The sequence below is a fragment of the Pelecanus crispus genome, chromosome 4 (assembly GCF_030463565.1).
Source record: "Pelecanus crispus isolate bPelCri1 chromosome 4, bPelCri1.pri, whole genome shotgun sequence".
Taxonomy (NCBI): domain Eukaryota; kingdom Metazoa; phylum Chordata; class Aves; order Pelecaniformes; family Pelecanidae; genus Pelecanus; species Pelecanus crispus.
Window position 1 is genome coordinate 14,928,783 of NC_134646.1, and position 24,655 is coordinate 14,953,437.

The window sequence follows — 24,655 nt, forward strand, 5'->3', positions numbered from 1 at the left end:
GAAAAAAGGGAGCAGCAAGTCCATAGAGTTGTCTTTGCCGTGTACGTCATACCCCTTCTCACCTCATGTAGTATCTTTCACGCGTGCCAACCAAACCAAGCTCCAGAGCTCACAGCTCTTGCACAACTCAAGAAGGCACCACTGGATTACAGACCTGTAGGTGGCTGAGTTGGGAATGAGCAGAAATTGCTGAGAAACAGGCTGAACTCCTTCTGAAAGGCAAGTCGATCTGTGACAAAGTATGACTTGCATAACATCAGGCGAGGCAGAGCTGTCTACCCTTTTATTTTATGGTACAGATATTATTTCCCCTTTTAAGCTACGTTGTATTCCTACCATTAAGATTAAACAATACTTTATTTTGGAAACAGATGGAGCCACTGATGAAAGATTTCAGAGATAACTTTGCACGTGCCAACCCTAATCAGTTACAATCACAACTAATTGTTGCAATTACTATGCCCTAACATTTGGTCTCTGTCAAGTGAAGGTTGCGGGGCAAATCGCCACGAAAGCAAACAAAATTTGAGGATGGAACCACCACTGAACAGTAACATCCACGCAAACAGCTTATAAAAACTTTTTCAATGATTTCCCGACCACAGTGAAACCGGCAGCGTTAAGTGAGGAGAAAGATTACGTTAATTGGGACCCCCAAAATAACACCAAAAGAGATTTTTTTTTTTCCCCCCCTAATTCTCTTCAGGACACAGTCATTCATGCGGAGATAACAGTTTTGGCTTCCCCCCGCAAAGGAGATGCAAGCACTTGCGAATCAGTTTGCGTTATAACACCGAGTGCTTGGTAGTACACAAGATGCAGGTGCTAACTACTCCTGCTTAAGAGTGCTGTCTTTGGTACCCATATATTTACCATTTTTTATGATGCCTCCTTCCAAAACTCTGGCAACACCTTTCCCTGCAGTGTGGAAGTCGCGCCCTTTCTTGGTTCCCAGCCCGTTGGTGTCCAACGCGCAGACATTGCAATTCTGTGAGGAGAAAGCGCAGGCTTGCTCTTTCGGCATTTGCTTCCCGCCCTAACTCCCGTCAGAGGGAGCCCCGGGCCTTCCCGGCTCCCTGACCCCCCAATTTCTGCTTACTTCCCGCTTTGCCCCTTCAGCCCCCCCCCAATCCAGCCGCCAAGCCAGGAAACATGGAATTGCTACTCTCCCCTTAACTGGTTTAGTGGTGGACTCGGTAGTGCTAGGTTACTGGTTGGGCTGGATGATCTTAAAGGTCTTTTCCAAGCTAAACGATTCTATGATTCTACCCAGCACGCCGGGCCGTGACGGGAAAAGCGGGAGCCCGCCGGGGAATGGGGCCGGGGGGGGGGGCCAGGCCGCGGCCGCCCTCGGAACCTTCCCGCCGCGCCGCGCGGGTCGGGCGGGCAGCGCACCCCAACGCACCGCGCCCCACCGCGCCGCTTCCGGCTTCCGCAGGGCGGCTGGAGGCGGGCGGCAGGGCCGGGGGGCGCTGAGGGGGCGGCGGTGCCGGCCCCCCGCGGCTTCCCCGCCTGAGCAAGCGGAGCGGTCGCTGGCTGCTGCAGAGATAAAGTGCCGAGAAACACGGAGCACGGCGATCCAGGTTGGAAACGTGTTGCGACACGGTTTGTGGGGGCCTAGGTAAAAAGACTAAAAATAAGGTTAAAACACCACAAGCGGAAAAACCGCCGTGTGCGTGCGTTTTTCGAAAAGCTAAGCCCGCTGTTGCCGTTTCACCTAACAGCCTGAAATGGGGTCGTGAGAGGGTGTCGGCCGCAGGCCCGGCAGCCCTCCCCGGCGGGGTCAGCCCTCACGGGCGGGCGGAGCGCGTTGCCGCCGGGGGGAGGCGCGCCCCCAGAGGAGGGAGGCGGTCGGAGTCGCCCCTGAGGAAGCCCGCACAGCTGGGCCCCGCTCAGCCCGGCAGCCCCCAGCCGCTGCGGCCGCGGGGTTAGCCGCAGGGGCGCTGAGAGATGGAGTAAGTCGTTGCAATCGCGGTGCCTTGAAAACGGTTTCGTTATCAGACGGAATCATGGACTGGAACGACATATGTATGAAACACTGCTAATACGGATTTTTTTTTTCTTTTTTAATATTACAATCTTGTATAACGCTTGCAAAGCGGTAGGACAGATTTTGTTGGATTCTGAATGGAATCAGATGTGACCCAGCAAATTTACCTCTTTTCATGAATATGCAGAAGGTAGCAGCTATTTGATGGTCAAGCACAAGAAGTCTTGAAATATGGAAAGCCTCTTTTGGCTGCTGGTATCTGCGTTGGTGTGACAAGAGTAACCCGACAGTTCCCCTGCTCCCCAAATGAATAGCTTGTTACAGCTGTTCATTATATTTGTGACAGCAGGGTGGTTAGCATATCACATAAGACAAGATAATATGTCGCAAGGGAATGTCGCGCTCAGTGCAGACGATCCAGAAATCTGCTGGTGCAATCTGCTTTACTGTCTGCTGCAAACTTAGTGTGCATCTTTGGGACCGCATCAAGGACAATCTGCAAGAGAGGAAAAAATGGCATAGGCATGCTACGACCTCAACAGAATTTAGATGCTAGACATTCTTTATGTGTTTTATATAGCACAGCCATCAGGTAAAATACACAAGCAGTCTTTGGAGCTGTGGCAGGACCTCTGCTGTCCTTGCCTGTGTTTACCTTAGCAAATAAGGCAACACCTGAGGAACAGCAGGTGAAACTTAGAGAATAAAACACACAGTGCTGGGGACCCAGTATGCACACACCACCTTTTAGGACTTTTCCTTTGAACTATTGCTCACCTCATACACAGCCTCTTGATATGCAAACTCTGTGCTTTCTGTGCCACAGCATCAGCCATGAAGTTGGAGAGTCACACTCGCTCCTGCTGCTGCTCTAACCTGGTCACTCTGGACCATTTTGCTCCCGAGTAGAAAACTTCAAATGGAGCAAAACCCCTCGTGCAGTACCGCTCCCACTTTGGGAGCTCGGACACTGTGTAGGGCAGCAGGGTCATACCCCCTGGGGCTGAGAAGGGAACTAAGCATGGACCTACTGTGTCCTGGACAATTTCTTTTACAGCAGCATCACAGATGAAAAGGAGGGTGCTAGCATGGCTGTAAGTCTCTTGCCTTCAGCAAAAAGACTCTGTTTAAGCAAAAGGTTCACAAGGTCTCTGCAGTAGGTCTTAAGTGAGTAGGTCACTGTAGGCATTTCCTTGATGATTGGACCTGTTGTTTTAGGTCCCCCAGAGGCACTTTTCTCTCCCATGCACCCCGCAGGGGAGCTGGACTGCAGACAGATTCCACTGGGTCTTATCTGTCTGAGCATTTCATAACGGTGTTGTGGTGCCTAAATACATTTTTGGGTCATCCGTCAGCCTCAGATGACAGAAGCGTTGCCAAAAGCGGAGGTAGAACATACTGCAGAGGCATTTTAAATACTGATTAGTGCTTTTAAAAGGTGTGATGCCCTGATTTGAAAGGAATTGCAGGTAAACAAAGTTTCTACTATCATAATTTCTGGCATCATAACTGTTAAGCTCTAGTCAGAAAATGGTAAAAGATGGTAGATTCCCTGAAAACTTAGAACTCGGGGCAAAGACAACAAACATCTTACGTGGAAGCTCAGAGGGAAAGAGTGATAGAATATGAATCTATAGGATATTGTTAGTTATTGGATGGTGTTTGAAAGCCGGATTGACTTGATAGCTTGTTAAAAGGACCTGACGTTGCAGTTTTGTTGTTACTTAGTTTAGGGCAACTTTCAAAAAACTACCGTCTTAAAGATTTCTTATAATCTGTGTCCTCGGTAGTCACTAAGGCAGTGCTTTTCATGAAAACAGTTTGTCATTTTGGTGCTTTCGATTATGAGGTAATGTGAAGAAGTCAAGGTATAAATACTAACCATTAGGTTCTGTTGTTAAATCAGTATTTGAGCAGTTTGAAAATGAGTGTGCAACCTCACATTGGACTCCCAGTGTCAGAAATGTCACGCTCTGGAATAATGACAGCTGCTAGCAGGCAGCTCAGCAATATGATTTTGACTACAAAATATGATGCTAATTCAATTTAAACATGGTACAAAATGCTACAGGGTGAGCAAACTGATTTACGTGTGCTATCAAAACCAAATTTTAGTATTTGGTCAGGACAATGTATTTCTTTGTTTGGGAAGGTTAGGATTGTTGGCTTTATTTTATAAGGCCTTTTGAATGAAGATAACTAATTTTTCTTCCAAGTTTAAGCTGCTACAATTCACTGCCTGTTGATGCTGCAGCTCTCCTTACAGATGCCGGCATGCATGCCTACATATCTGCTTGGAGTTAGGGATGAGGCTGGGGAGAGCAGGTACCTCCCATTTCCTCAGGCCAGTGGCCCCTGGTAGCCAACCAGTGACCTACTGGAATCAGCAGAACTTTGCCTGGGCAGAGCTGTCCCATCATGTAGGCTGATTTCTGCCAAGCCCCGAGTCTGTAATGGTTTTCTTCAAATTCCATAAGAGGAGGTTGAGATTTTTAAGACAACACTTGTGTCTCAGCTGTCCAGTGTTTGAAAGTATATTTCTGCAGTTTGGGAAATCGGAGGCAGAGTGAGGAGCACCATTAGGCGTACTTGTAGCTAAAAGAACTGTGGGTTAGTTGTACAGTGTAATATACGTTGGGGCAACTTGCTAGAGAGGCCAGGTTTTCAGAACAGAAGCACTGTAATGAGGTATCAAAATTAGAGCTAAACACTTCCAAGCACTCAGCCATCTTGTCATCTGCAAGGAAGTATGGTTTGGTAGCTACAGCACAAAGAAGTATGTCCACCTGGGCCATAGACTTGGGAGTGTTTTCTTAGAACTATGTTCAGTAAGGCAGTTGTTTTGTCAGTGGAGAGGTCCTTGCCTCTTCCTTAGCTGCTTTCTTATTCCCATGCTTGCTAAGCAAATACCAGTGCTGCCCCTTTCGCTGTCTTCCCCCACCAGATTGCGTTAATTTGGGTCTTGGGGGTGCTTGTTGGCTTGTTTTTTTTTGGTTTTGTTTTTAACCTGTATCTTGTTTAGAATGTGACACCGACAACAGTTACATCAGCAGAAATGAGGGGATGATAAAGATGGAGCATAAGGAAGGGTGTCTATCTTGAGTGCCTGTGTTGACAAGAGAAATTGTAACATCAGACCACACCTTTAATTTCTCAGTTGTCCATTTCATGAAGTCAGGATAATACTTGCCTAATTTATTGTAAACAGAGTAAACTAAGCATATGTGAGTACTGCACAGTTCATTGTGGAGATGACAAGAGAGCAGTGGTCTGATTGATTGCCTGATGGTCTCACCACTGTATTGCATTGGTTCCCTCCTAGAATGTTAAAATAGAGACGTGCATTGAACCAGATGGAATTAGATTAGCGTAAACCCTTCTTGGGAAACAGTGGCATCTTCAAAGCAATGCATGCTCATCTCTTCATTATTGCTAATGTGCTAGAATGATAAACAAACAGTACAAACATCCCTTTGTCATAGCTCTTAAATCTATATAATGACATTTTGTTTTCTAAGCCTTCATGAAGTGTGAAATTTGCATTTTTGCAGTACACCACGATTCACTTACCTGAAGAATGCTTTTTAACTGGTTGAAGTGGTTAGTGAGCATGAGAAGAGAGAGAGAAAATGAGCTGAATATTGTCCATATTAAATAGACAAGGCAACCAAAACCAGAGAGGCCCATCACAAACCTACAAAACATAGCTTGCCTTTTTTTTTTTTTTTTTTTTTTTTGAGGCAAAACACTTCAAAGATAGTTAAGCACAAAGTTTAAGACAGGAAAGTCCTTTCCAGATTACAAGATTCTTCATGGTTCATCACATGACTGTTCTAAGTCCTAAGCGACTGGCCCCTTATTCTATTTTCAAAAAGAAACTTTCAGAAAAGGAGATGAATGGAGATGAAAAACAGTTAACATGGGAACTCCAAGATCCAGTTTTAGTTCTGGATGTGTCATGTGCATCCATGTATTTACATGCATAGGTTTGTGTGCATTTGTTACATACCTCCTTTTTCCCCCCACAGATAGTGAAAAATGCCTAAAAAGAAGACTGGTGCTCGTAAGAAAGCTGAGAACCGTCGTGAACGTGAAAAGCAGATAAGGGCTTCAAGAGCCAACATAGATTTAGCCAAACATCCTTGTAATGCTTCAATGGTAAAATAACCTAACTACTTGATTTTAAATTATGTAAAAGCAGTGATTAATACATTGACTATTTAATGTCTCTAGAATGCCATTCTTCCTACCATCCTTCCTTTATATTTAAGGTTATATTTGCATCAGAGGTATAATACTTGAATAAAAAGTTTGGTCCTAATCAGAACCTAATTCAGAGTCCCTGTGGAGTCTGTAAATTTTATATATTTTACCTAGAATAAAAATAATTACCAATATTTTATTTCTTTGCTTTAGGAATGTGATAAGTGCCAAAGGTAAGTATTTTTCCCTTCTAAAACCAGTAGTTTAATATTAATTGGTTTCGAACATTTTACAGGTCTTTCTTTAATGCTTGCTTTCTTTTTTTTCCCCTCCATGTGCCTAGACGACAGAAGAATAGAGCTTTTTGCTACTTCTGTAACTCTGTTCAAAAATTACCCATTTGTGCACAATGTGGTAAGTAGAAGTAACAAAGGAAAACATGCTATCCTCAGTCCCATTTGCGTTGTTAAACTCTCAGCAGTTAGAGTACCTTTGTCTTAATGTACCTTTGTGATTTTTGGAGCAAGATGTTTTAAATCTGCTGTGAACATCCTCCTTGAGAAGAGATCTTGCTTGGTCACACATTAATGCATGTGCCCGTGACACCCAAGGTTTGCAAGTCTGGGTCATGGGCTTGTCTTCAGTATTTGATCTTCAGAAGAATTTGTCACACTGCCTTTTAGGGTTGAGAACATCTGACTGACCATTTCCCTAGATTGACCGTGTCGGGTATTGTTTCATAACAGCAGCAAAGTTAAAAATGCTCTGACTGCCAGCAAGGTGCCAATAAATACTGCTTTTTGGGGATGATATGATTTCTGATCAGTTTAATTTCAATTAAAGCAATAGTATATTATTCACCTTGCATGGTTTTGTAATGTAATATAATGCTCATGTTATTTATACGTGCTACAGGGCTGCTGCTTTGAAATTAGAAAAGAAGGACCCCTAGTGACAGAATTCAGCTCTGAATCAGGCGAAAATGAGCCCCCCCACTCCCTTTTTTTTTTTTTTAAACAGCTGCTTGCTTTCAGGGGATGTTGATAATCATTTCATACTTTGAGGTGAATTTTGTTGTTTTACTGCTTCAGCACATCCTTGCAGATTTTCACTTTGTCAATAAGCAGTTTGGCTGTTTTGTAGTTTGACTCTCAGAGCTGCTGATATCTGCAGCTTCCAGTGCTTTTGTTGGGACCCACAGATACTGAGCATTTCTGGAAGCCAGGCTGTCAGCGTGCAATGGCAGTGTGTCATCCTTCATCAGTCTTCCTTCTGTCATCATGCAGTGAAGTACTAAAAACATGCTGTCTATCTAACAGTATATTATACATCTGAAGTTGACTCCTATGTTTTGAATTTTTCTTAATCTGCAGTATGTTTCTGGAGGAAAAGCATTCCTAATGACAACCACAAAATTATATTGAGTCCTGGGGTTTTCCAAGACAAAGACCATTAGAGCTGTTTGGTGCTTAATCAGGCATTGAGGACAGCCCCTATAAACCAACAGCATCTTTCTTAAAGAAGTCCCTGAGGGATGGGAGCAAGGTAGCTGTATTGCAGGGCTCCAGACCCAGTAATACCCCCACCACCTCACATTGCCCAGTTCAGCCCACCGCTGGTCCTTCCTCATCCTCCAAGTGCCATTTGGTATCTGAGGTGTAATTTAATGCAAAACTCTGCTGATGCTGCATACTGGGATTTAATTACATTTTCAGAGTAGAATTTGGTTTTATCAGCTCTTGAATGGGTTTGCAGGGAGCACCCTTTTGTTGGTTTCTCCAGACAGGCAATAACAGAGACACCAAAGGAATTTGTGGCAGGGCAGCTTAAATCAGTGATAAAACTCCACTGCAGTAGCCTAGGCTAGCTACGAGATTTTTTTTTTTTTTGCTTGTATAACTGCATACAGTGTGGATCTTTCTGGTAGAGCTATTTATGTCAGAGCAAGAAGTAGAGGAAAGTTGTCATCCTAACTGCTTGCTTGTGTCAGAATGACTTTTAAGTGCAGACTGTGGCTTTTTCTCCCACCCATGCCCTGCATTTAAAGGGAATTATTTTGTCTAGGAAGTAGTCTCTTATATGGTTTTAAGCAAGAAAAAAAACCCAACAACGATCACCAAAAAAACAAGTATCTAAGTACCTGTAAGTAATTAAATCATCAGGTGCACTTTTTTTTTTTCCCAGAGGACCTCAGCCTTGCACACAGCACATACTGCTTTTATGGTGGGACAGAACCAGCAGCAGTTTTAAATGTAACTGTTTAAGATGTCACTGCTTGACTTTCACCTTAATTTTGTTCTTTAGTTTGTTTTGACATTTGAAATTCTTGCCAATGCCTCAAAACATAGAGCAAGACAACACATTGCCACCTTATCTCAGTACTGGGGCAAGAGATTTTGGCTGGAAACAGACAATAATTAATTTGATCTAAGGGAGATGTGAGGGTAGGTTGCAGACATTTGTTTGCATTAATTTTACCTCAGTTTACAATTAAGCACAGGCATTTGGTTGAAGTACTACTCTTATATGAACATTCATTCTAATTTTTTTTATATAGTTTTCTTCTGGTTGCCTTTTTTTTTAAACAGGAAAAACCAAATGCATGATGAAGTCTTCAGACTGTGTTATAAAACATGCTGGTGTGTACAGCACTGGACTAGCAATGGTGGTATGTATACAAAATTACAGCCTTTTTTGCACTATGAGGTTATTCTATGCAAATCTTTTTTTAAAAAGGTAAACCAGATTTATGGAATGATAGCATGTACCATGCTAAGGTTTTTTCCTCATCTTACCATCAAACTGATTTTTCTCCTTATACTGGAAACCCAAATTTTGCATTTTTATATTCAACTCCTGCAAACTCTGACACACATCCTGGATGCTAACAGATCTGTGTTGGTGACAGGCCCTAAGCACATGCATTAACAGCACTGGAACTCAAATGCCCCATAGCCAGTTCCCAGTCTCTGTTAAAATCTAGGATCATTCTGTAGAAACCAGTGGACTTTTGTTGCTGTCTTCTCAGTATTGCAGAGACCATCAGTATCACAGAGAGGAATCTGTTCCACGGCATTAGGGGGGAATTTTATTTTAAAAAAAGCGTGCTCTTAGCAGAGCTAGTCATAGCTTCTGGCCTTTGAATTTTTGTTCTTAGAAGGGCAAGTTAGTTACTCCATTCTGGAGAGCAAGGTATGACATGTCCTAGCCTCTGGGTTAAATGCTGTATGGACTAAACTTCTGTTCTGCTTCTACCTCCAGCTGGCAGTCAGCTTTTCTCAGTAACACAGCTGGCCTTCCCAGTCAGAGGTTCCTAAACTCATTCCACGTGTTCACTGGTGCAGTATGTTCATCAACAATTAATTTGGATTCACCATTGCTTTCTTAGTTTTGTGTGCATGTAATGCACAGGGTAGTTTGTTACATATGAGCTGAGGAGGCTTCTTAACTGCTACAATTAAGGGATAGTTGATGTGTAGATCTTGTAGTTTAATCAAAATGAAAGCTAAAGAAGCTAACTTATTCCTAATGAGTTATTCAATCTTTGCTCTCTGCAGAGCTTGTGTTCTAATATAGCATGGTTTAAAATCCAAATGAGTGATTTCAGCTGAAGATCTAGTGGCATTTTTCAGGTCTCTGTTGAAATTGCATTTTTGCCAGAACATTATCATCATTTATGGATCTCAGGTTTCAGCTGGAGGACACAATTCTCATGCATAAGATTTAAGATAGGAAATGTGAAAAACAGAAAAGGGGAAAACCAAGTTATTTTGCATTGTATTTAATCCTGCAGAAATGAATATCAAACAAACAAGATGAACTGTGGAGCAGCTTGATAAGAATACAGATGCGGTTCATACTCTCCCCCTCAACTGAAATGAACCCACTGAGAGAATGGATACTTGGATACTTTCAGGGTTATGGAATAAGAGTCTTCCTCTAGGCATTGCAGAAGTCCCAAGATGATATCTTTCTGTAATTGCAGGGTGCAATCTGTGATTTCTGTGAAGCTTGGGTGTGTCACGGGAGGAAGTGTCTCAGCACACACGCGTGTATCTGCCCTCTCGCCGATGCAGAATGCATTGAGTGCGAAAGAAGCGTCTGGGACCACGGTAGGTTGTGCACGCTTGAAAGTAAGAAAATCTAACCGATACTTTTTCTCCTTGTATTGCTTAAGTTATCGTACCTATATTCTTAGCGTAGATAGCATTCTTAATCTTTGCTGATCAGTCCTTGCAGTATGTTTGTTGAAAGCAAGGCATTCTCCCCTTTTTAAAAATAGACCTTATGCAGTGGGGAATGTAAACTACCTGCTCAAGAACATACAGTGCTCAACTCAGGGACTCTTACCGAATCTACAGTATTAACCGTCCTATCAGACAAGTGCTTCACATAATTAAGCACTGCATCAGATTGTCAACACACAGTTTTCTGCCATGCCCACTCCATTCATATCCGTACTAGTTACAGGTATTTGGATTCCCAATTGCTTAGCAAACCATATGGATCTCCATTTGTGGAATCCTTTAAAGTGTTTATTTCAAGTGTGCATCAGAGGTGAGGGGGTGGGAGGGAAGGAGAGTATGTGATCTGATTTAAGAAAAATACTTAATGCCATAGTCAAAATGAAGAAAAGGACAGGTAGTAATACTTGCTTTATATTTACGTTGTCTTGCATTGTAGGATACATGTTATTTTTCAGTGTAATAATGGATGGCAATGCCTAATTTAGGACTTTGTTGAAGCATTTGTGACAGAAGGGAGAACTGGTCTTCAGTCAAAACTACTGCCTAAATTGTTTGCAGAGCAGAACTTGATGCCTATGCCCATTGCTGATTATTTTGCCTTGATAAATCTTTTAGGAGGCAGAATATTCGCCTGCTCTTTTTGCCACAATTTCCTCTGTGAAGATGATCAGTTTGAACATCAAGCCAGCTGCCAAGTTCTGGAAGCAGAGACATTTAAATGTAAGTTAGTTATTCATAGTCCTTTACACTACAGCTAAGCAGACTCTCCAGTTGCTTCCTCTGTGCTCCAAAATACTCTCCATCACCTTTTTTCCAAAAAGCTTTTACCACCACTGGAGGAAAGGGCCTGTTTCCTATGTGCTTGCACTTGATACCAGTTATCTAGACTAGAGCTTTTGTCTCTGACCTTCCTCCGTGCCAGATTGTACATGGCAGTTGTTTCCCTGCCTGGCTCTTATAGGCCTCCCATGGGAGGTTGCCTTTGCAGGAGCCAGCAGTCTCTAAAGTTGCAGTGTTGGCAGTGGCCAGGACTGCAGCAAAACTGCTGGAACTGCTGATGCTGCTTTTTTACTCCACAAAACTCTGCAGGCAGGAAGGAGCTCTCTTCCACTCTTCTGACCATACGATGAGCTATTTTCTAGATACCTGTTCCTCATGGAAAACAGCTGCCCTAAATAATACCACCTGTAGTAGTCTGGCTAAACTTTCCCTGATTGCTGTGGATGGCCTGTATGTTGGTGAAGGGTTTGCATCTGTTGGTTTTGCAAAAGCAGCAGGTCCTGAGGAAGGCCATGACTCAGGAAGCAGTCATCATGTGATTCTGTGAGACAAGGTGAGCATGGAAGGAAGTAAAAAACAGTGTTCATCCAGAGCATGAACTCAGCATTAGTTTCTTCACTGATCAGTGGACACGTGTGTCAGTATTGTATCAGATGTCAATACGTGTCCACTATTACTGAGTGAAGAATAGGTAGCTGAAGACTTTATGTCATTTTGAACTTGGATTAATTGTGTGGACAAAACGGAAACTGGTATTTGTAAGAAGACATGATGGCTATGCCTGACTTTGCGAGTCCACTACTCATAGCTGGCTGAAACAGGGAAACTTCAAGGGAAGTTGAAAAACAAACAAAACCAAACCAATACTATGCATGTTTGAAATAACTACTCTTTTGTAGAAGTACTTATTTTCTACCCACCATTAACTACTATTTGGTTTATCCCATGAGAGAAGTGTTTGTCCTTTCCAAAACTTGTGTGTATTTTGACTATTATAACATTTTCAATCCTTATTCTAGAAATTCAAGGTGCTCTGTATCATAAGACTGTTTTCTTCAGAACTGATTAATCTCTTGTCCTAATTGATTTATCCCAATTCAGAATATTTGTTGATTTCAATGTTATAGTCTGCGTCTTTAGAAATCTCTTATCTCCTTTTCATCTCGCATCTTTTCCCAGACAGCTATTTTCTAAGCCTTGATTAGCTTCCCTTGATGTATTCTGCCAGCATATCTTCCTGCAGAGCAATATTGAAGCAGCAACAGCTGTTCCACAATAATGTTTTTTCAGTCATTGTTGGAAGCTTTCAATTCACAGATGTGATGTCACACCCTGAATAGAGAAATTGCTTTTTTGAGAGTTTTCACTGTGTTCAATGTTTCGTGGAACAGTACAGTCTTGGTGGAGAGGCAGGGTTTTTGTCTGTGTGCGGTAACAAGATTATAAAACCTGAACTTCTGCAGAATACGCAAACTTTAAATGCAGTCATGCAATTGTAGTCTAAATCCCATTCTAGCTGTGAAAAGGGTGCTGTTACTTTCCATCACTATCCAAGAGACGTTTTCTGAAGTGCAGATACTCCAGAAATGTTTGGATATATGTGCATTAGCATTTCCAATTCCATCTTTAAACACATGACAGAGCACTAAATCCCATGGCTGTCCTGCTCATGTGGAGAACTCATTTATTACTTCAGATTCAAAAACTTTGTCATCACAGGGGGAAGGCAAGGTGGAAGGGAATGATTACTTGCAGAGAGACTGATAAAATACATATTATTGCTTCTTGAGGAGTAACTATTCACTCAGCTTTGTGTTCCGGCCAATTCCCGTGTGGTTGCCTTTACTATACTCCCTCTAGCGGAGTAAAGAAACCAATTTGAAGTTGCGAGACAAGTTAGATTTTGAGCACCAGTTCTGCTCGTTACAGCTCATGTGCCAGCTACAAGTCTTCAACACAGTTAGATTTTCATACAAAGTTGTGTGCAATAAAGTACATTTCCAGAGGACATGACAGAAGATACAGAACAAAATGACTGTTCTAGGTTTGGAAGTTTGCAAGCTTTAGGTGTTCTCACATCCCATTTAAACGAGATAAAGGTATTAAAGGCTGCCATGGCATTGTTTAAAGTGACTGTAAAAGGCTCCTTCTTTTGACATTGTGAGAAAAGGAAAAGCAAGATGATCACTTAATACCAGATTGGTTCTGAAACTTCTGTTTTTAAAAGCTTGCAAACTCAAGAGATAGTTAAACTTTTTCCCCTCTTCAACTTCTACTTTTTGTGTCAAATTTCATTATTGCAATAAGGCTTAGACTTGAAAAAAATCTAGTAAAATGGTGCTGTATGGTAAGATGACTGATTCATGTTGCCGAAGTGCAGTTGTGTCAAGGAATTAAAAATAAATGCCTCAATTACCTTATTACATACTTCTACAAGGTTTTAAAAACATCACAGATCTGCAGTTGCCAAGTACTGAATTTTACATATTTATTTCCTCCAACAGGTGTTTCCTGTAACAGGCTTGGTCAGCATTCATGCCTGCGTTGTAAGGTAAAGACAGTTGCAAGTAGCTATGATTTTAGACTTGTTCTCCTTATCCTCCAAGGCTGGTATCAAGCCTTGTCATCTTCTACGTTATTAAAAAATATTCATACTTTTATATTAGTTTCAGAAGCATGGGAGCAGACTTACGGGGGACAAAAGGGCTTTTATCTGTGCACAACACAAGCCGGTGTTGTGCATCCTTGTGCCAGATGAGGTGATCTTCACTTTGTCCAGCCTTCTGTGTTTAAATTGGGGCTGTACCATGTTTGGGCCTTTAAAAGAAACCCACCAAACCAAATCATTGGTCTTGAACAGAATCCAAGGCTTTGGAATACATTTTGATCCAGCGTAGAACTAAAACAATTTAAAAGAGTGTTGTGGGGTTTTTTGTGGTTTTTGGTTTTTTTTAAAAAAAAACCCCACAGAATCAAGTGATGATCTGACCAGGAAACACTACAGCCTAGATCCAGTAAAAATAACCTCCACAGCTAATCCAGTTTTACACACATACAGGCTAATTTGTTGATATCAGGCTTTTGGTTTTACACGCTCAGAAGTAATTTTGTGTAAAAAGTTCCACCTGCTTCATCATCAGCCTTGCCCAGATTTCTCCAGGTGCTGGTTCATTGCCTGCTCTTACTCTTCTTACCCTCCATATGTTTCCCTGCAGTCTCCCATGGCACTGATTTCATATTCCAAATTGTTCCTTTCTCCAGTTATCTTCACTGGCACCCTGGTGCTCAACATGTGAAATTTCAATCTCTAATTCTTGCCTTCAGGTCACTGCATAGTTATGTTCTGGCATACATCTCTGATGGTATTTTATGTAAGCTTGTCAACATAAACCAAAGTTTGCCAGGCTCCTTGTGGGCAGCACTATAATCCAGTCCTTGAGTATGTTGCTTTCTCTATTTGTTTATCAGCACTTTCATCCAGCCTCTTCCCCAGGAAGCAATGAAACTACCTTCAACACAGAAGTGGTTGTTCTGTGCACAGACTCCAGTTCCACTGCAGATAGAGCTCATTAAATTTTAATCCCAACCAGAAAATCCTGCTGCGGTTAGACACTTTTTTGCTTGCTTCTCACTGAAGAGTATGCTTCTATGATTAAAACATTTAGCCTTTTTATTGTCCTTTCACCCCACAGGCTTGTTTTTGTGACGATCATGTGCGAAGTAAGGTTTTCAAGCAGGAAAAAGGAAAAGAGCCTCCCTGCCCTAAATGTGGCCATGAAACTCAGCAGACAAAGGATCTGAGCATGTCAAGTAAGCCTGCTTCTCTAGCTAGCAAGCAATACAAACACCATCAGTGACTACTTTTTCTGCATAGGAACACTGAGTAAAGTCTGATGACTTTCAATTGTTTTGCAAAGCTTTGCTGCGTTTGTTTTGGGAAAAACTTAGTGTTTCTTAGTTCTGGAATTGAGCAGTCTCTCATTCTTAACCATTAATTGATTCCAATACTGTGAAAGCTTTTGTTTAGTTTGAGATTTCAGTTATGGAAAAATTGCAAAAAAATGACCACTTAAGCCTTTCATTTCATCTACAAGAAGCTGGCTAATGGATTTCAAAGTGCGATTTGATGACATGCATACAATCTACCTCAACAGCTCTTGAATAAATCACGATACGTACTGTGTCTGTGAAGCACATCCAATTACAGGTTTTCTTGGCTAGAGTACCAAAGGCTTACCTAAAACCTAAGTCATACTCTGGGGGCAATTATTGTTTATAGAAACTTGGCTGCAGGGGGACAGACTGTGTGTAGCAGAAAGGTTCTGTCAGAGTAAGGATTAAATCTGAAAATGTCAGATTTAGAAAAAGGCTGTCTAACTTGTATGCTCTTTGCTAGTAGTGAGAAGGAACAGAAGAGAAATGTCAGATGCTCGGCTCAAATTGCTGTTGAGGGGTGGGAACATGATGATTTTTCTCTGCCTGCAGCACGCTCTTTGAAGTTTGGCCGACAGACTGGAGGTGAAGATGCAGATGGAGCTTCTGGTTATGATGCCTACTGGAAGAGCAAGGCTGGAGATGGAGGTGACCGTGAGGATGAATATGATGAATACGAAGCAGAAGATGACGATGAAGATGACAATGATGAGGGAGGGAAGGATTCAGATACTGAGACCACAGATGTATTCAGCAATTTGAATTTAGGAAGGACCTATGCTAGTGGGTATGCACATTATGAGGAACCAGAAGATTAAGCTTAGTATGCTGGCAAGCTAAAAACACTTGGAAGGAGCCAAGCAGTGCTTCACCCGAGTTGTGTACATGCCAGTAGGATAGCTCTTTCAGGTAGTTACCTATCAAAGTTAGAGAGTAAAGAGTGTGGGACTTCTGCAGTAACTCCAAGTGAGATTTTCTTTTTTTGTATAAGTGAATATTGAGTTTGGGACTGGGGGGGGAAGACAGGAATATTTCTGTTCCCCTAAGCAACAGATACGGTTTTGTCTTTGAGTTACTGAGTATAAGGGTTCAATGCCATTTTCTGCTATCAATACAGGAACATGGGAGAGCCGTACAACTTGCTTCCATTGCTCATTAGAAATTAAGTTATTTTTTACAAATACATAACAATTTTTTTAACTGATTTCATAAAATTAATGTGGTGGGTTGGTGACTGCATTTCTTTTTTGGTCTGCACAATAAAAGTCAACTGCATTCTGTAATGAATTGTCATAAATATTGATCTCCCTTGAATAGCTGGTAAAGCAGGTTGTATATACAAAGTGTAAACTGACACTAAAATAACTTCCTTGTTTATGTAGGTAAGGCAGATCAATGTAGTTCTCTATGTACTTGAACATTACCTTTCCAGCATTTTTAGTATTAGCTATTAATCAGTGGGGCTATATGCAGTCATTACAAGTGCACCCCAGATAATCAAAAATTTTATTGCAATAAAAATGTTGCTGTATCCCCTCTGCCACTAAAATCTATAAGACAATTTCTCATTAGATCAAAAAGAGGCTGGTTTCTTCTGTGCCTAGCCTTCAACTCTTTTCCTTGCACATGATACAAAAAAAAAAAGATAGGAAACAACCCCTGTATATGAATTGATGAGGTGAGAAAACATAGGGGCGTTCAAAATACTGGATTCAAATAGCGTTCTGTGCAAGTGTGCTGGTACGAGGCAAGTGATCAGCACATCTGAGCTGAGGAGGTGACACTTGCAGAAGTGTTTGCAGTGATTCTCATTTGAAAGTCAACATGTTAATTACCAATCTACACATCTAAGTGACAGTATTTAGTTTCCTCCTGTAGGGGAATGTTGAGAGGATAGCAACTGTAGGAGCAGACAGATCAAGATACAGGAGCAGCCACCTAAAGCATTACTCCAGCTTTCTAAATGCCATGCTTAAATGCCAGAGAGCCATTTCTTGTTATCTGTCAAATATCTGAACTGATGATAGAATTACCTAATTTTCTGGTGCTTTCTCTACTGTTTCTTAACAGCTAAAGGTCATATGTTGGCAGAGCATACCCTGCTGAGAATAGTTTTTAATGATGTTAGGATTGCCAAATGAGCATTTCCTAACAAAACAGGATTGCAGAACCTGGCCTTGATATTTCCCTCCTAAATACCTCTCACGCCAAACGCATAAAAGACCTGAGCTGGAATGCATCCAAGACAAAACCAAACTGACAAAGAGCACAACTTGGTTATGGCAGCTGAGGGAAAAAACTACTGGAGAGAGGGACATGACCTGATCAGTGCATGCCAAGCGCTTGCCTTCAGGACTGGGAAGGAAACCAGTTAATGCACTGTCTGAGAGCCAAATCCCCTTCAAAAATTGAAACTCCAGTGCCTTCCAGTTTCATGTGCTAGTGAAGACCTACCCATCTTAAATTATGTACCCGATAGATGTCTTGATTAGTCTTTCACATAACCAAACTCAAAGCGAGGGAAGTTGGATGCCTGCCAGTTCAACAGCGATTACTTATTTGTGAAATTGGCACCTGTGATAGCATTTCTGCTCAACTTCATGTGGTCCAGAAACTTCCACAGTTGAGTCCATCTGTGGCTGGTCAATTCCAGTAACAATGCCAAGTTTTTATCTTGGCTAATGTTTCAAATACAAAACAATTTTTTTGTACAAAGTCTTATATAGGATTGAGGAAAGTATGTGTGTTTCTGCATATACATAAAATTATAGCTGCTTGTGTGTCATTTATTAATATTACTACTTAACCACAGAAAATTCCCCTTTAAGGTTCTTGGCTCTTGAATTAGGTTTTTCCCATATGAAATCTGCTGCTGTCACTGGCCGTGCCAAAGGCTGCTGACGTAACAGAATTAATCATCATAATCAGAGTAAAGAATTACTCATTTTCTCATTGAAATGTCCTTGCACTGATCCTTGCAAGTTCAATCCTCCAGAGCTAATGCGTGTTCCTATGATACTGTCATAAGAGAAGGCCACAGCACTGCCTACAACAGATGCTCAGGATACTTGCTGTAATTTAGCAAGGTCACCATTCAACGGACAGAGGCATTTATTTGCTTTTTCTTTGTACTGCTGTTCATACCACTGAAAATGCCTGTGCTATGAACCTGGCTGGAAATAGGGCCCAGGTATTAGACCTGCAGCAGCTGGCCTTCCAAGGGGTCACAAGCAGCAAGTTTAAGCTGCTTTAAAGTAATCCAGTGGGTTCAAGCTAGAATAGACAAACATGACCGTGTTTTCTACTAACAGAGCTGGTCAATTTGTGACAGGACAGGCAGGTTACGATGCTACGGGTTGCACTTTCTCACCCTTGTCTGCTTATTTAGTGAAGTTAAAAGCACATGGTCTGCTGGTGTTAGGTCCTTGGAGCTTGCTTTCATAGAAAAGGCATCATTTTGGTTGCCTTAAGGTAAATTGCAGGAAGGGGATGAACACATATCCTAGCTTTATTGAAAAACAGGTCTGGGACAAACTTCCAATCTTGTCGGCTCCATTTTTCTTCATTGCTCTTAGTCTACTTTGAAATATCTTGGGAGGAGTGTTGGTAGGGCACTCACAGGGCAGTATGCCATCTCTACACCAAAAATGTAAATTAGCGCTCCATTTACTTCTGAATTCAGCAGCTGATTTAGCTATTGCTAAATCTGAAGGTGAGGATGCTGTGGTACTGATGACATGCACTTTACAACTCACAGGATCTCAAGCTAGTTCAGGCACTGCCACAATCCACCAAGTACTCTCAAGTGACTGCTGAGGTGCTTCTTATCAGAGAGAGATGATTTTTCAAGTCATTGGAGTCCAGTACTTAGTGTCTGGGCACACAAAAACCCCCATGCATAACTCCATGTTTTTAAGACTGCAGTACTGCAGAGTGTGCTTCCTGGTGGGGCAAGGGTCAGATAAATAAAATCCTGAGACTGTACATGACATTGACATTTCTTTTGAAAATCCTGTCCCTAATTAAAGGAAATTCTGAGCTGAGAGGACAGTTTTAACACGTAATCCGGAATACTTGAACATCATATATAGTACTCCAGAAAACCAAGATCTTGATAAGTCTTACACTTACTTTAGATTTTTTCCACCTCCAGGATGACCATTTAAACGAAGCTGAAGCAGAGTTTGAATCAATATCACAGTAATATTTATTGCGCCTGTAGACCCTAAAAAACAAGAGCTCTGTCCACCTCTGTAAGCTCTTTTCTGGTATTAGTTTGTTCTGGTGACAGCACCAGCTCATTATGAATTCATTGGGTGCTTATGTGGATTTAATGCATTTTTGCTTACGCTCAGGTGTGATTTAGCACCTGTGACTGGGAGTCTTTTGGTCAATCCTGTTGCAGGGTTACTGGTTTTGTTTCCAGCAAATTAATGTGAAGATCATTGTAACACACTGAACAGTTTCAGTTGCCAGTTGATCAAGGAGTAGCATGCGTGTTGCAGAGAATTGGAGGACAAGCTTCAGGAGTGCTTAGAGTCCTATTTGTTCAGGCAGAAAGCATATTAGTGTGTCTTACAAGACATTACATGCACCTATCCAGGTCCTGATCCTATTTCCAGAGGAACCAATGGCAAAGCTCCCATTTATCCAAGCGGGAGCAATTTAATAATCTTTACTATCTACAGTTCATCTTAAAATGTCAAGAGGTATTATGGAACAAAACATGAGGATAAGCTGAAGTGAGGAAGATGGAGCAAAGCTTGACATGAGGTTAATGTGCTACCATTAGCATAAAAATATTCTAAACTTCAACAATTCTACTGGAAAGCGCTTTGAAGACTGAAAGAGGAAGCTGTTTAAAGCAGAAAGAGATAAGATTCTACAAAATACATTTAACAAGATGTAGAATTTAATTACTCATCTCCTGAAAGTCTGCACATAGTCCATAAATATTTGCTAAAAGCTCATGGCAATTAGGACACAGACAAATTTTATCATCTCTGCTTTGTAGGTACATAAATAGAAAACACAGTAATTGACAAAATCACAGCCTGAGCCATCCAGTTGGCAACAGCCCTCTGCAGCTTGGCCTCTCCATCTCCTACCCACGAAACTCTAGAGCAAACATATTTTATAACTGATGGCACTTCTTTATTAAGATTATGCGTACTGTAATTAGCTACCACACATCTGAAATTTGAAGCAGGGCCTAGTTGTAGCTTCCATAGCCAGGATGGACCAAAAAATAATGTCAGCAAGAGAATGTCACAGACATGAGGATCATTCCATGGAAAAGTCACCGGTTTCCTTTTGCTAAATAAACAATAGGCTCACAAGCCCATACTCTGTCTTCTGCAGCTATTTACTTGAGCAGATACTCATGCAATATTGGGGCAGAAATCACATTTCAATCTCTCACCAAATTAAGCTGCTACTACTAAGCACACAGTTTTGCTGTTAGTTTATAACCATCCCATTTTTAAGCACTGCACAATGTTTTTTGAAAAAGAGAAAAAACTGAAAAGCATGAGAAAGCCTTTTGTAGCTATCTCTACTCCTGCTGTTTTCTAACACTAAAGCATACTAAAACTTTTGCTGCATTCCTTTTAACCCAAGCGCTGAAGCCAGTGATTCTTCCACAGTGTTCTCCAAATTAACCATAATTGGAAATTCACTTGTTTCCTTCTGAAATGAGAAGTACCGAGTGCCTACAGGGCCTGAGTAATATTTTGAGTTCATCATGATGTTACATGACATCTGTTGTAGATTTTCACATCACAAAACCACTGAGTAAGGGGGTTTTTAAAATTTTTTATTAGAGAGTTAGAATGCCAAAGACCCACAATTTCTTTAGCAGGTAATACAAATATTTTACTGCTATAGTTACCCGTTGCTCTTCCTACTGTTTTATTTTTGGCACAGAGGAAGAGGTTGATTCTTTTGAAAGTGAATCACTGCTAGTCAGGCACATAAACCCTTGGTCTGCCTCCAGTCTGATTTAAATTCAGCACCTTATTTTGATAGCAGAGACAAGGATGAGCCCGTTTGAGATTTTCCCACCAGCAGGAGAGGTCCGCAAGGACCTCACCCCTGATGTCAGCATCAATTCCAAGTGGCGTGCTCTCCTGCCAGTTCAAGGTAGTAACAACCGAAACGTGACCTTTCACTAGATTACTTTGGAAGCCTGAAGAAGCCCAAATGCTGCAGCCTCTACCTCTCTCTGAATGCATACTGGCTGGAAAAACAGCTACTACAAAGCTGAATCCCATGAAGAAGGTATTTTCACTTTACTTCCTCAGGGATAACAGAATGTGCCCACAAGCTTATACAGAAGTCATTATTACTGGTTTTTTTCCTTATTAAAAAAATAATAATCTATTGAGCATGGATTTAAGTGAGAAAAAGAAACAGCAGCAGAAAGATAAATAAAGATGTTACCCTATCAGCAGCTGAACAACAAAGCAGTACTGAATGCTCTGGAAGAGGGGGATGCAGGGAGAATACCATATGCTCACAATTGGCTTTTTCTGCACCCTCCTCTTAAGTCTGGAAGTACAGGCCAAGAAAGCATTACACAGAGCTTAACCTCAGGGTTTTTGTTTGCCAAAGCATTAACAGTTCCAAGGGAGCTTCAGAGGGAGCACCATACAATTTCTTACTAGGCATGTAGTGCGCACAACCGCTGCGACCAGATTTGGAACATTAAGAATAATTTAGAAGTTAGATGATAAATTGCATTCCTTGCCTATTCTCCCAACTTTCTTGACGTTATATGTATTTCAAAGATCCCATCATGACATTTACATGCTAATACCGCACAAGCACGCTCCTCTGACCTACCATCAGCAATCATTTCTAAGCAGATAGTGCCAACATAAAACATAGCAGGTACTGTCTAGGTTTATCACATCTTCAGAAGAAGACTACTCTTGTCCAACACTTCACAAAGCCATCAGCAAATCAACAGCTTAAGAAGCCTTTCCAGAAAGCCACATTTCTGACCATGGTTTCAGTAAGTTTTAGTCAACTGAGGGTGGACCTGCGCCCAACATACTGCTGGTGCTGGAGTGCAGATCTACACCCACCATTCCCTGGGCTCCGTCAGGGCTGCTGCACCACAGCATGCTCAAACCCTGCCCCGAGCCCAGCTGCGGGGTGCCAGAACACCTTCCCCCGCACACCTTGTGTGGACACAACACCTTCCCACAGCGCTGTATGGACACAACACCTTCCCACAGCCCTGCATAGCCACCAGAGCTACAAACGCACCAGAGCTCACTCACAAGGGAAACCACTCACCACTGCGAGCTTCCCCCCTCCTCTCCAGGCCTGTGAACCATCTCCTTGCCACCAGCTGCATCTGACCATCACGCTTCCCTTGTAGAGAAAGTGAAACTATCACTCACCCGCAGGCAAAATGACTCCGGACCAGGGTGCCAGCCAATGCTCCTCTGCACCATAGAAGCTCACAGCTCACTCACTGCCTGCTCCCCTGTTTATGACCTTCCTCCCCACCTGCACCCCTTCAGCAGGGCCCAGCTGGCCCCTCCCTGATGGGACAGGTGAGCAGGGTCTCCCTCCACATCAGCAAGCCCGGTAATTACCGCAGCCTTTGCCTGTTGCTGTCAGATGAGCTGCCATGGCCCCTCTGCACATTTGCAGATGCTGCGTGATCAAGTACCAAGTCCTGCTGCACCTTCCTGCTGCTTCAAAGGATAAAATGTTGCAGCATAAAGTATGAATAACATTTATCGTATTTAAAATGTGAGAGATCTCCTATGCTATGCTGTTTTATTACATCTAAAATGAATTTGCAGATGATGATATATATTTTCTACTGACCCTGGATGTTTTATCATTAAAATACTAGCACTCTTGTTACAATGCCTTCATAATATATTCATATGACTATCTCAGCTTCTAGAAAACTAAAATATAACCTCGTGGTCTTTTATATGCTGTAATTTGTCTTTGAGTATTAAAGAAAAATATTATAGCTGCATCAGATTATTAACAGCAAAAAGGAACCACAGCCTGTACAGTGCAATTTAAACATATCTGAAAGTCTTTGTCCTGCTGGAGATGTTTGGTTCTCAGATAATCAACTTGCTCCAGCTTTCCAGAGAAAGTTAAGGTCTTCCCACTTGTTCCATTTCGGTCTCATAAGCTGCAGTCCAGCAGAGGAGCATGCCCTGGGGTGACAGACGTTGCTGGAGCTGACAGAGAAGTAGTGTTCAGCCAAGCAGTGATCTGACCCGTGAAGCTGCAGGACACGGTATTTTGTTTCCAACTAAGCTCAGGTCCTTTGGTGAAATATCCTAAGGTGAGAACAAAAGCCAAATGATCTGTCATGTTCTTCGCTAGACTGAGTCTAGTGTCTGCGTTTTGTTCTAATACATGGAATACTGTCAAACCACATTATTAATAAACCTGAGGGATGGTTTTCCTGTACCTGTTTATTCTAGGACTTCAGCTCCCTGCGTGCCGTACAGCACTCTGCGCTGCGGTCCTTTGCTCATCTCAATCTCTGCGCTTTGCCTTCCTGCCAAAGACCGCACTGCTGCCCGCTCACCGTTAGGTGCAGTTCAACTGCAGGAGCTGATGTCTGGCACCCAGTAAGCCGTGACTGTGTTAGGATGAGCTGGGTGCCAATGAAACATAGCCTGTGGGCTGGGCAAATGTGGTCTTTGGACAACCTCCTCCTTCGTCTGAGCCTGCAGGACCTGGTGGGGGTTGCCTGCTCACCCCCAGCTGGGCTCAGACAAACCTCTCCAAACTGCAGCAGGGACCACACCTTTGCATTGCCCTTTTTCCAGTGTTAGTGTTCCTTCTGGCACTAATATTGATCATTTAGTATGTGAGATCAAACCTTTGAAGCTTTGTAAGTTGTTTTTGCAGTACGGTAAGTGACGGAGAGCCCAAGTACAACTCACTTCCATTTACTCAGAGCTGGCAGCTGGGAACAGCAGAAGGCAATTCTTGTCTCAGGAATCTCAGCCCAGCACCAGTCACTGGTTTTTAGGGAGCCATTTCTGCCTAAAGAATCGAGTCTAATCAAGACTAAGGCAAAGAGCACAAGCTCCAGCTGCTTGCAGAGCCTGCGCTCCCTCGAGCAATGCCTCTGCACAGAGTCTTGCAAACCGAAGCTAAGAGCACACCACATTTCTCTCTGAAGCTGAACAGAAAGACCAGCACAAAAAGCTGTTTGTGTGCTTTGGTTTTCTGCTAACGACAGGACTTTCCACCTTCTGAGACTCAAAATTAATGAATATACGTAAATGTAGAATCAGTGACTGTGGTTTAAAAAACCCCTCACTTAAGACTCAGGTCAGATTACCTCTGTGTTTAGTGTAGGAAATAAGCAAACGATAATTTCCTGTCATTGAAATTAAGGGAATTGTGCAATTGATCCTGGGAAAGTTCAAAATGTGCTGAGATGCCAAGTATCCACTTCCAATTGTTACTAGATGAACAACAACATACCTTATATTGCTTCTAA

At 42.1% G+C, this 24,655-nt stretch overlaps 1 protein-coding gene across 1 annotated transcript; it reads left to right on the top strand.

Annotated features, from left to right (window-relative positions):
- Positions 1-1,512: 1,512 nt before the first annotated feature.
- ZNF330 (zinc finger protein 330) lies at positions 1,513-16,436 on the top strand. The gene is made up of 10 exons (XM_075709196.1): positions 1,513-1,583; positions 6,019-6,148; positions 6,407-6,426; positions 6,537-6,607; positions 8,782-8,861; positions 10,179-10,305; positions 11,056-11,160; positions 13,725-13,771; positions 14,913-15,030; positions 15,706-16,436. The coding sequence occupies exons 2-10, from the start codon at positions 6,029-6,031 to the stop codon at positions 15,969-15,971; spliced, it is 954 nt and encodes a 317-aa protein (XP_075565311.1). The 5' UTR covers positions 1,513-1,583; positions 6,019-6,028; the 3' UTR covers positions 15,972-16,436.
- Positions 16,437-24,655: the final 8,219 nt, after the last annotated feature.

What these genes read in the sequence shown, in the direction of transcription:
- ZNF330 (XM_075709196.1), top strand. Translation starts at nt 6,029, where the DNA reads ATGCCTAAAAAGAAGACTGGTGCTCGTAAGAAAGCTGAGAACCGTCGT. An exon ending in GGAAGCAGAGACATTTAAAT is followed by an intron (nt 11,161 to 13,724) that starts GTAAGTTAGTTA and finishes TTCCTCCAACAG; the next exon opens with GTGTTTCCTGTAACAGGCTT. An exon ending in AAAGGATCTGAGCATGTCAA is followed by an intron (nt 15,031 to 15,705) that starts GTAAGCCTGCTT and finishes CTCTGCCTGCAG; the next exon opens with CACGCTCTTTGAAGTTTGGC.